This window comes from Heloderma suspectum, chromosome 1 (genome assembly GCF_057233095.1).
Source record: "Heloderma suspectum isolate Gila_16-S chromosome 1, 16-S_ref, whole genome shotgun sequence".
NCBI classification, from domain to species: Eukaryota; Metazoa; Chordata; class Lepidosauria; order Squamata; family Helodermatidae; genus Heloderma; species Heloderma suspectum.
In genome coordinates, this window is record NC_139458.1 from 219,468,594 (window position 1) to 219,481,199 (window position 12,606).

The 12,606-nt window shown below is 41.1% G+C and overlaps 2 protein-coding genes across 3 annotated transcripts in view; both read left to right on the forward strand.

Annotated features, from left to right (window-relative positions):
• The window catches only part of SPAG16 (sperm associated antigen 16), a 775,737-nt gene extending 768,595 nt beyond the window's left edge, over window positions 1-7,142 (forward strand). Inside the window, exon 16 of one of the 2 annotated variants that reach the window (XM_084819345.1) lies at window positions 5,138-7,142. In XM_084819345.1, the coding sequence (XP_084675471.1) occupies window positions 5,138-5,313 (176 nt within the window). In that variant the 3' untranslated portion in view covers window positions 5,314-7,142. The remainder of the gene's footprint in view (window positions 1-5,137) is intronic. The other variant, XM_084819334.1, reaches the window with a different exon arrangement.
• A 2,306-nt stretch (window positions 7,143-9,448) lies between these two features.
• Window positions 9,449-12,606, forward strand: part of VWC2L (von Willebrand factor C domain containing 2 like) — a 141,537-nt gene continuing 138,379 nt past the window's right edge. The window contains exon 1 of the mRNA XM_084830119.1: window positions 9,449-9,841. Coding sequence (XP_084686245.1) covers window positions 9,449-9,841 — 393 coding nt within the window. The remainder of the gene's footprint in view (window positions 9,842-12,606) is intronic.

Consider the following 12,606-nt stretch of genomic DNA (forward strand, 5'->3'; position numbering starts at 1 on the left):
ATTTCCGTCAGTAGCAGCCCGGCAGTGGCTGGAGGCCCCGCTGTGGGTTGGCCTGTCTGGCGGCTCCGCAGATTGGCTGCGGAGCCGGCCGGGCAGGATTCCGGGAGGGGGGGAGAAATGGATCACCTCCCCCCAAGTGCAGACCCCAGTGGAGCCAGGTAAGCGGGGTTTCGTACACCCCTAATCATCCTAGAAGCAGGAAGAAGCAGGAAGAACTGGAGGCAGAGGAAGACAGGTCCAGAAACACAGGACTCTGTAGAACAAAACCCAAACTGTCAATGTGTGTGTGCTCTTATATTATAATATGATGGCTCTATTCACATACTGGGAAACTGAGCATCCCAAAATGTCTATCAGTAAAAGATAGATTGGATTAATAATTTCAGTAAGAAATGGAAGAAATAACTGTGTTGAGAATCATACAGAGAGGATTAAAGAAGATTTTTTCCCCCATGGCTTCATTATTTCCAGACATTTTACATCTGTAGTCTTTCTTTCATCTGTAGTCTTTTACATCTCTAGTCTTGATGCTCTGACCTGGATTCCTGCATTGAGCAGGGGGTTGGACTTGATGGTCTCATAGGCCCCTTCCAACCCTACTATTCTATGATTCTTATTACATAGTTTTTTAGAAATCATTTGGCAAGGAGTAAAGGCTTGGTAACAATATGTAAATACCTTGTCTTAAATTCTAAAAGAAAATATTTCACAATCCAAAGCTGTTCAATTTTTCCTCTTTTTTTTGGAAAAAAACAAAAACAGTCCTTGGAAAAAATCAGGAAAAATCCCCCCCCCCATTTTTCCAGGTTTGTTCTGGGCCTTCACATCTCTAAAACGACCTGAAGCTGGAGAACCATGCTCTGAGCCACTGAGGCCACTTGGTTCCCTAAAGATGCTGGATCAAAGAACCCACCCAAACAGTGCTGTTGCTCCTTCAGGTGAATGTCCCCTTCCAGAACAGGTTGAACACCAACTTCCCAGACACAGTGCCTCTGTCTTGTCAGGATTCAGCTTTAGCTTATTGGCCCTCATCCAGCCTATTAACAAGTCCAGCACCTCCACAGCCTCACCTGATTCAGAAGACACTGAGAAATAGAGCTCGGTATCATCAGCATACTGATGACACCTCACTCCAAGTCCCTGGATGACTTCATATAGCAGCTTCATATAGATGAAGAGCATGGGAGACACCTTGTGGGACCCCACAACTGAAAGTGCAGTGGGGTTGAGCAGAGGTTCTGCAGTACTATGCTCTGAAGTGGACCCTGCAGGTAAGAGTGGACCCACCATATCAACATGGCTCCGAACCCACAGGGTCAGTTCAGCAAGATATATAATAGTCAATTATATGAAAAGCTGCTGAGAGATTGAGGAGAATCATCAGGATTGCATTCCCTCTCTCTCTTTCCTGAAGAGGTCATTCATCAGAGTGACCAAAGCTGTTTCAGTACCAAGCCCTGGCCTAATACTAGATTGAAATGGGTCTAGATAATTCATTTCATCTGACAGTGCCTGAAGTTGGTCCGCCATCACCTCTTGACCACCTTGCCCAAAAATGGGATATTTGTATTTGAGCAACAGTTGATATAATCTTCACAGCCACCTGTTTCAAGATAGCCAGGACTAGCCCCTCTATCAATGAGGCATAAAGTATTTCCCAGACCTACCCAGTCAGTACCCTTACCTAGGAGGCTCTTGGGAGGGAAGGAGCCAAGATGGGTAAGGGTCGAGAATACAGATGGTTCGATGGACCTCAGATGGTGGTCTGACCAGGGCAGGGCTGGATCAAGGCCACGTTGAGCCCCAAGGCTAGCCATATGTGGTGGGCTCCCTACTCTGCCCCTAGTACTGAACTCACACATGACACTTGTGTGTGCATGCACACACACAGTACAGCAATAATGCAAAAATATTTTTACTACATATTTTAGTGGAAATGGTTTTCCATGCTTTCCTGGAAGGAAAAGGCTAAAATATCCCTTCCATGGTAGAGAACTCAAATACAAGCTTTCACTTTTACATCAGACACAGAAAACATAAACACACATTGCATCTCTCTCTCTCTCTCTCTCTCTCTCTCTACACACACACACACACACACACACAGAGAGACAGAGAGACAGGCTGCCTCACTGCATCACTCAGACACAACAGCCAAACAGGATGGACACTGCCTGAGGAGGATCAGCAAATGCCTCCCAATTCTCACTGGATGACCTTGGGCCAGTCACTTCCCCTCAGCCTAACCTACCTCACAGGATTGTTGTGAAGATAAAAATAGGGAGATCTTTAGCTGTTGGAGGAAAGGCAGAACATAAACATAATAAAACATTTACAATTATATTCAAAAAACATAATTGTCTTACACTATATTCATAATAAGCTTCCCTAGCATGTAAAATAGCTATCTGTGCATGTGTACTAGAGATAAAATGCATCTATTACCCTACTTGGAAATGTATCTTATAGAGACCCTGGGGAGGGAGCCTGAAGACTGACACCAACTCTTATAACTCATATTAAACATTAAAAATGTGAAGAACATCCTCTAGCTTCTCGTATGCCCCACCCATATGCCTCCAAATTCTGGATGAACATCAACTCAACATTAACAGCAAAAACAACTAAGAAACTTATGGAACTTTAAAGCATAAGACATTTATTCTAGCATAAACGTTCGTGGACAATAGCTCCCTTCATCAGATGTATGGAGTATTATGAGGAGCTTCAGGTTTATATACAGTACATATATATGCTGTGTGTGGGGGAAGGATGGGAAGAATTCTAAACAGTAAAGCGCCACAAGACGCTTTGTTGTTTTTGCTGCAATAGACCAACATGGCTACCCTCTGGTGTCATAACCCTGTACATAACTTCTCAGAAGTAAGTACCACTGTGTTTAATGGATTTTACACTGAGGTATGTGTGTACAGGACTGCAGCCTTACAGCACAAGCCTAAATCCCTCTTCTCCCCCACCCCCTTTCCTTCCTTTGAGTTACTGTAAGGCACAGAAATAACTCAATAGATAAATAAATTTGGGCTGAAATGCTAAACACCTGCATTTTGGGGGGAGTTGGTATGTTGCTGTTTTCCTGCTGCAATGGGTGGGAGAGGGAGGAGGTCCAGTGAGGGGCAGATGGCTAGGCAGTGGGGCACACCTCAGCCATCACCAACAGCTGAGCCAGAAAAACGCTCAGGAAGACCACCACTTCAGATTCCTTGCGTGCACTCCCACACAGCTTCCTAGGACCCAAAAAAGCGGGGAGGGATTCAAAATGAACCAGGAAGTCTGTCCTGCAGATAAGTGGTCACTCTACACTTCTTTCTATGGCCAAATGTTGATCATAGCTGTGACTTCGCTCATAGGCTAAACACAATGAAAGGTGTGTTTCTCACAGGCTCCTTTCTCACAAAACAATTGGATAAAACAATTGTCCATTTCTCACAAAACTATTGGAAAGTGCCTGAACATTTTGTCTCATATCTCAGGTTCTACAAGGGCTAGAGACTTGCTCTTGTTTATTTGAAAGCTGGTTATCTGGGCTAGCTAGTGGGCCCCTCAGATGGTGGGCCAGGGGCTGCAGCCCCCTTAAACCTGTGGTTAATCTGGCTATGCTCTGGACAACTCCTCTGGAACTGTACCAATAAGAGCATCTAGGTCCAAGAGGATATGAACCACCCAGAGAATTTGACTATTGGGCAGTATAGAAATGTAATAAAGAAAGAAAAGACAGACAGACAGACAGACAGACAGACAGACTACCCTAGCAAACCTGTCACAGCAGGCTTCCAAGGATTCTATCCATATCAGGGCCCCGATGCCATAGTCCTTTCACCACTCAGAAAAGCCCTGGATGGCTACTTGAGGATGCAATGGAAGCAGAGAAGTGGAAGTCCCTTACCGCCCTCATTGCCACAAAGTAGGCAGTTTAATGTGCTCTTACTTGTACTCTTCATGAAAACTTATGCCATCTGCATTCAAGTCATCATCATGTTTGTTTCATTGCCCCCAACCCTCTGGTAAATCAGGGAGCAGACTGGGCTTTATGACACAGGAGAGGACACTTGAGAGTGATCATGTCCACAGCTCTTTCCATCTCACCAGGGCCTTGGCAAGAACACCAGCAATCCCAACTGGAAAATCCCCCAGAATATTCAGGAATCTTTCAGATTCCACACGTCTTCAAGTGTGGATACCCTCTCCTGCCCTCATCTTCTACCCTTTTTGCCCTCTACTCTTTCTGGGTTGCAAGTATATAGATGATCCTCGCAGAGCTTGGTATCATTTATATTTCAACAAGCAAGTTGCACTTTATATCCACTGAATGCATCTGAACATACGTACATATTCTCCCTGATCCAGATCCTTGCATATGTTACAGAACAGACACGAAGCTTTTCTGCATGAGAGCTCTCCCATTTCCTTCAATCAAGGTGGAAGCTGTAAGCAGCCAACTCCATTGAAGTGAATTAGGGCAGGCGAGGTTGCAAGAAACAGGCCGCTGTGGTCTTGGTCATCCTCTGACTCCAAGGGATTGCAAGATAAAAGTGATTGTCTTCTGTTTAGGGATAGAATTTGCCTACTATACATGGAAAATTGCCATGTTCTCGTCTACTTATATCTTCCCTAACAATTCAACTCTTATTTATTCATATCTCTGTGGTAAAATATATTCTGCAAAAATATATGCCTTTCTTTCCATATAAGGCACCCTGCTGAAAAGATTTATACAGAACAAATTGCACAGTTTTATTGATTTGCATAGTTAAAATTAACACAGATTTAGTGCAGGTTTTAGTTCAGAATTGTTCTTCCTTAGCACAGAATATGAACAGACCAGAGCAAAGTTACTGAAATGAAGGTATTCCAGTCTTACATTAAATAATAGCTCCCACTGTACTCTTATTTACTTGAATGGCAGTGTGAAATCCTCAGGTTCATTTAATCACTCTGAAATCAAATCTCTCTTAATATCGATTTGACTTCTTTTTTTTTAAGTACATGGTTATCTACAGTCACAGTCATGTGCAGAAAATTGATAAATTGAATGTGAGAGTCTACAGCCTCAGGCATGGAGCTGCCGAAGTTGCTTCTGTGTCTTCTAGATCTCTGATCTCTTTACTCTACATTTCAGGTCGTATTGTAGCTCTTGCAAGCAATGATGGAACTGTGAAGACTTTAGAACTTAAGTCGGGGCATCTTTCCAGCTTGTTGGGCCATGAAGATGAAGTTCAGAGTGTCATATTTGATCACAAGGCAGAGCACCTAGTTTCTGGTGGCTCCGATGGCACCGTTCGAATTTGGAACTGAGACGCTTGCCCACTGTGTAGTGAAATTTCATGGAAACCTTCCATCAACCTCTTAGCAGTGGGGGTGGATTAAAATGCATTTGCTGCTAATGTCTGGAGCAAACCGGTGGCACGGAATACAAAGTTTGTATATCTTAGTTCAATAGAAAGAATTCACAACTTTTTGTGTTTATGACTGCTTATTTGACTATTAAAAATACATTAAAGAAGCTATCATTTGGCGTTTTCCTGGAGAAATAGCTTTACAATGACGCCTAATGACAGAGGGGATGAATTGCAGGGGAAATGCCCCCCACCCCCTTCAAGGTACTACAGCACAAGCCACAACAGAAAATCTACTTTTATAAAACCAGTAATGTATTTTTACTTGTTCTACCCTCTGAATAGGTGTGCATTGCAGGGGGTGGGGTGGGGTGGATTAACTTCTATAAAAGCACATCACCCACAAATTGAATGTGGCGTTTATCTGGAGAAAATATTCCAGATCACAGCAAAGCAAGAATGAACAAGTTTCAGACCAGCGCCTTGACAGTTACCCTTGCCTCATCATTCAGTAACTGCAGAGAGCTTCAGTCTACCCTCTGCCACTTCCTAGAACGTAGCCCTGCAGTCTGGTCTGAAACTGGTGTCTTGAAATCGGCAGATTGCTTTCCTTTTTTTAAAGAGAAGGGAGTTGTCAAATGTAAAGTAAATTTATGGGTATTTTAGAAAATACCTTCGGTCTAGGGAAGGTGTCCAAGGGCGAATGTGGTCTCGCTGGCTAGATGCATAGGATTTGTCTTCTTCGCCCAGAGGAGCGGCACGTTCCGCTTGCATGATGCAAAATTCGAGTCGCTGACTACTGTCCGTGGTGCTGAAGGTTTCCAGCTGCTTGACAGAATGCGCTCCGGAGAAGCAGCTGCCGGGCTGCTTCTATCCAGGGTACTGAATCTTGCTGAAAGTTGCTGCCGTGCTTGAGATCCACACATACCTCACCGCTTGTTTGGGAAGAGCCTCTAAAAGGCAGCACAGCACGATGGTGCTGCCGACTGCATTTCGGTATGGATTGGCTCTGAGCTCCAGCATGCTGTTGCCGTTCCTGGAATGGGAAGCATAGCACATTCTCCACCCTTGCGTGCCTTTTTGCAGATATACAGAGTGTAGTGATCTGGTGGGCTTTTTTGGGTGGATCTGAAGATTGCAACCAAGGATATAAGAGGATAATGAACAAGCTAGCAACAATGATCATGTTTGTGGAGTGTGGTTTTATACCAGGCAGCCTCACCTCTGGACCCCTTTATGGTTGCTTGCTTTGAATTCTGAACACAGGGTTATAGCTTAAATCTCATGGTGTATCTGCTGGGTTGCTTCTGTGAAATGGGAGGCTTTGGGGGAAGGGATTTTCCCTGATTCTCCCTTGAAAATGTAATTAAGAAGAGCTGCTGTTTCTAATACATTGCTGAAGTATTCATTCATGGTGGCCTGTGACCCTTTCCAGTTTTCACCTGAGTAGGTAAGTATACATTTTTCAAGAGGATGAATGTAGACTTCACAAGAGTTTCATAGTAGCTTAAAATATCCTGCAATTAGAAATAATAAAATAACTTTGATTGTATACTGATAGCTCCCCAGAGCTTGTTTTCTTGTTCAATTTTTAACCAATGGAACAAATCTTCATTCTATTCCATTTTTCCTTTCTCTATCAAAATGTAGGTTGATGAAGTTGTAGCAAAATTTCTAAGATGATCAAATGCTGTAGCAAACTCCTGTTAGCAATGTTAACCCTTTGTGAAATTTGTTTTCTTTTTAACACCAATATGAATGCCTGATTTTATTAAATGGATTGATCCCTGCTGTCCCCTTTATAAATGATTCCTTTGAAATTTGCTTGTTTTCTAAAGTTTCCACAGCTTTAAGCATGGCAGACTTAAGCCTACCTGTAGCATGCAAGTGATTCACATCCAAAAAGCTGGCTAAATGATTTTACACCACAAAAATAAAATAATATGAATGCACCCTTGTGTAAAAACACATCCTGCACTTCAAATAATGAGATATTCTGAGCAGGCTTGTGAAACATCCAATCTCTCACTCTCTCCCTCCCTCCCTCCCCGTCTCTCTCTCTCTTTCTTTCTCTATGGAACCATTGAAAAACTGTTTTGTTGACAGGATAATTTGGTTTGTTCTACAAGATACAATGCTTGCTTTTTCCCTGAGTCATTCTTGTTTGGCAGATTTTTTAAACAAAAAACTCTGAATGTATAAACTTGTCTAACTAGGTGAATATAAATTATACACATACATTGTGTTATAAATGATACACATACCTTGTGTGTCTATATGAGCATTACATATTCTATCATTATTGAAATCTCCACAATAGTTCAATATAGCTCATTCTTACACAGTTAGTCCTAGAGAGCAACATACACAAAAGAGGTAAGGAAATAGTTTAATTTTTAGCTCCATACCACATATCCAGTTAACTGAGATGTTACTGCAATTATTTTTAGAATATCTGTTTTCTGTCCAGTTTCACAAAAGAGAAGAGAACCTGCCCTACTACCTCGTTCCTCTGCTAGCATAGGGTTAGAGGAGGAATACAGAAGTAAGCCTGTATAGTCTGGTGAGAGTGATACAGACTTGATTACAGCCAATAGTAAAGCAGCAAAGTAGAAGTCATGTCTGAGGAAAGGGCAAGGCTTCCTTTTCAAACCAGGCAATTGATGCCTTTCTGAATGCTATGGGTCCTCTGTACGTGAATGAAGGCATAGGGGGTACCGAGTTGACCTGACCTGTTGAGGCAATTCTCTGGACACGTTAGATTTTCCATGTATGTGCTGACTGTGACTTCATATTTATGTATATTGGAAAGCCATTAGTTATTCTCAGCCTACAAGAGAAAGCAAGGGAAATGTAACATAAGAATAATAAACAGCTAATACACTCAAGTGTGAACAAAACCACACAAGGGCAACCAATGTTAGATTCTTATACACCACAGTAATGTCAAGCCTCATTGTGTAGAGCACAATGGAGACTTCCTGCTAGGAAAAAAAAAGCCAATATGAACCTGTCCTAAGAATAGACTATGATATATAGTATTAAATTTCTGCCAGAATAGTACCACAACTGAAGCAATTTCCACTATGCCTAAGAATCAATACAGCATTTTCTTCATATCTGAAGTCTGTATGTAAATGCATTTCACAATCATTTTCTTTCTGCTTTTATCTCATGTTTTTCATGAAACCACCTGACATACATCTGGTTTTAATTAGCCAGTTGAACAGGGTTGGAAGCAGTATTGGGCTGTGGTCCTAGCAGGAATAATTACGGTCTTTGGTCTAAGTCCCGTTCTTTAAAGGTTCATTCACATGTGATTCATCCTCATCAAAAACCCATTCATACTAGTGAGTAAACAAATGTGCATGCTACCCAGATGTAAACAAAAATGTGCTTGTATCTGTGTACACGACATGATAATTATTCAACAGCTGAAAGTGTGCATGATGTGTCTACCATGTTCATCACACAGGAGTCTGACTAATGCCAAGGGGCATCAGTTCTCACCTTATCTGGGTAATAGGTCTATTGTCTGATCCAATTTGGATTAATATTCCCTTATAATTTTTTAGTTAGGATAATATAGGCATCATCTGGAGCAAAGTCGAAAGCATCTGGATCATCATCCATATGAGATTTGGCAATGCACACCTTTATACCATTTCATTTAGCGGCTGTGGACATTGTTTAATTTAACTATTGAATTGTAATATCGAGGTACATATTGTGCATGCTATCCAGATGAAGTTAGATGAATTGACAATATCTGGCAGAAGACAGGCCCATGTATAACTTGGGAATTATCCAAGTTATGTGTACATTTTCCAGTTGACCTTATCATTATTATGGACAGGACCTGATATTGAGCTGACCTCACTTCATTCTTTTAAGGGTCATTAGAAAAATGGGATTTCTAAGGAGTTACTGCTTGACAGCTGCATGTCTCAGGAAAGAGTAGAAAGAAAAGTATGAGTCCTTTAAGAATATATTTCAAACTATTCCTATTGTTTTCAGCCCACCACCCTGGCCTCTCCATGGAAGCATCCGTGTATATCTGATATTAGGACCATATACAGAAGTTGAGGAGGGGGATGGCTCTTCATATTCATGAAGCCTGCATATTTCTGTTGCTAATTCCTAGTTTGGTCACTCCAGCTGCCTTCAACCATGAAGACTACCCTGCTGATGACGGTGATCAGATCTCAAATAATGATAATAATCTGATCTTTGATGACTATCGAGGGAAAGGTTGTGTGGATGACAGTGGTTTTGTATACAAACTGGGAGAGCGATTTTTCCCAGGGCATTCCAACTGTCCATGTGTCTGTACTGAGGATGGGCCTGTTTGTGACCAACCAGAATGCCCCAAAATCCACCCAAAGTGTACTAAAGTAGAACACAATGGATGCTGTCCAGAATGCAAAGAAGTGAAGAACTTTTGTGAATACCATGGGAAAAGTTACAAAATCCTAGAGGAATTTAAGGTAAGACCGACTCATATTCAGTGATTGATTGATTGATTCATTATATATCTACACAGATATCTATACTCACAGTACTCACAGATAGCTATACTCAGTTTTTAGGAGCAGTTTTCCCAAACGCATTAAGTCGTAGTCTAAATTATATTGGGAAAAGATAGGTTTGTGTCCAAGTGTAATTTCTACAATTAATTTCATGATCTGCGTGATAAATATCAGGCAGATCACTATGTTATTATCAAGTGGAGGGGGCAGAACTAAGGAGGTGAACTGGAAGTAGTGAAAACTATCAAGTTTCCTTCTGTGGTCATTCTAAGTTCTTCACCTATGCCATTTTTTTCTTATAGTAATTTCCATACAAAGTAGCCAGGTCTATGTACTATGTGGGCTCCAGCGCTATGAGACCCCTCAGGGACACGTGTCAGTCTGAATATCTCTTTTTAAAAAATACTAGTCCTCTGATTTCTCACAGCAGAAGAGTACAGACAGCATATGAGCTTTTTGACTGACCTACAGCTAGTATTGGTGAGGAGCTTCCAGAAAGAAACATTAATAGATTTTCAATTACAAGGTAACCTAGAAATAGTCTTTTCACTTCTTTAGGGGTGCAGTTGTTATCAGATGAGTGGATTCACAAAAAGATAGTTGACTGTAGAACTCCAGGCTTAGAGGTAATGCTTTGGGAAACCATTTTTGTCACAAGCACCAACGAAGACAAGCAAAAATGTTCAAAGCGAATTCATATTCCATATTAATTCTGTAAAGGTAGGTGCTTTATTGTTGACTCCATTACCATTCCATATGCTAAATGGCTTTGTAGTATAGGAATTTATTTTGACTAAATAAAGCCTCCTATGAATAGCAAGCTAGTTTCTGTGATTGAAAATACTCTGCCTGACAAATCTGGGGGCCTGGTTCCCTTCAGCTAGAGCCCTCTTGAACAGTTATACTCCAGTTATTGTGAAGCAGATCTTTTGATACATGTAACCTTAGGCATTTAAAACCCTCAGTAAGTCTGAAAATGAGAACCTATGAAATGGAAAAGGATTTTCCCTATTCAGAGGAGATCAATGGTCCTTCTAGCTTAAGGGGTTTATTTTGATCAACCCTATACACAGTTCTCCAGAACCTTCTGGGTCCAAAAGATCCTTGAGCTGGCATTTTCAATGCCAAAATAATATGTTACTCAGAAAAACAGAACCACAGGGACCTAACCTTTCTCACATTTATTATGTTTCTGGAAAAGACCTTTCGATTTACTGAATCTGAACATTCTTCATCAATTAGATGTTATTAGATGTTTTTTATGCTCTGTTATTGTGGTAGTAAGATTTCTTCACAGTGAGTCCTGGTCCTTGCCATACCCTTTCTCCACATGCAAGTGCCCACGTCCTTCACTGTGCATGCACTCATGCGGACAAATAGATGAACTAGGTGCTCAACCCTATACCTCCATAACAACCCCCTCAGTCATGATGGCAGTGGGATACTGCTTCTATCACAATTACTGCAAAAATATCCATAATCTCACCATTCACATATTATGGGTGCAATCCAGCCAAGACTGAGGATTATTACAATACCTTTTATTTAAAAATGTTTGGTCCCATCTTTTCTCAAAAGACTTCAAGAAAACTAACAACCATCAATTAAAACAATACCATTTCAGTGGGAGAATCAAACATGTTTCTCTCATTGCAATAAATGAGGGAAGTGCTTAACTCTGAAAATGGTTCCAGACTGCTGCAGTCAGACTGTTGGCCAGAACAAATTAGAGGGAGTGCATGACTGATTGTTACAACAGCTTCACTCTTTATCAGTCAGTTTCCGGGCACAATTCAAAAAGTGCTGGTTATGACCTATAAAGTCTTACACAGCTTGAGACCAGGTTACCTCTTCTCTTGGTACCGCCACAACCAGAAGTGCGTTTGGTGAGGAAGCAAGAGAGGGCCTTCTTGGTGGCTGCTCCCAGGTTCTGGAACTCCCTGCTGAGCGGAGATAGGTTGGCCCCCTCTATGCTTTCCATTTGCTAGCAGGCACATAAGCTGGTCTGTTGGGTTGGGTGCTGTTTTATTCTTGTATTGTTGTGTTTCAATTGTGGTTTAATGTATTTGTTTTATGATGGTTTTTTAATAAGTTTTTCATTTTTATTTTAGACTTTGGTTCATATTATTGTTAGCCATCTTGAACACCATTTCTTTGGGGAAAGATGGGGTATAAATCAAATACATTAATTAAATTTTAAAAAAAAATGCTTTGGAGAAGATTTGCTTGGATTCTGACATCTCCCAAATCTGTCCAAATCATCCTGATTTGGTTTGGGATTTTGCCAAATTGCATTGTGTCTTAGCCAGGAAAGTGGTAAACTGGTGTATTTACTTGATAGCAGTCAGTCATGCCTTACAAGCTGAGCATGAACTGAATTCAAACCAAGCTGAGACAACAAAACAAAACCCTGATTTGTTCCCTGATTCAAAGCTATTGCCTCTGATGCTCTCATTTTAAATTCTATTCAGTTTCAAGTGTATGAAGTTTGTGTTGGAAGGTAATGAATAAATCGTTTCATAGGGGATTTTGTTATAGTATTTTATTTTGCTTTATCCAGTTCAGTGGACGATATCAGCTAATTTATTATATTGAATTTGTTTCGTATGATTCATCTTCATGATGGAGAATACCTTTCCCTGAGCTCAGCTTTTGTTTTAAAACAGAAGGCCTGTTTAAAGAACACATTTCACATTCTTTCCTCACCCCCAAAGCTTTTCCTG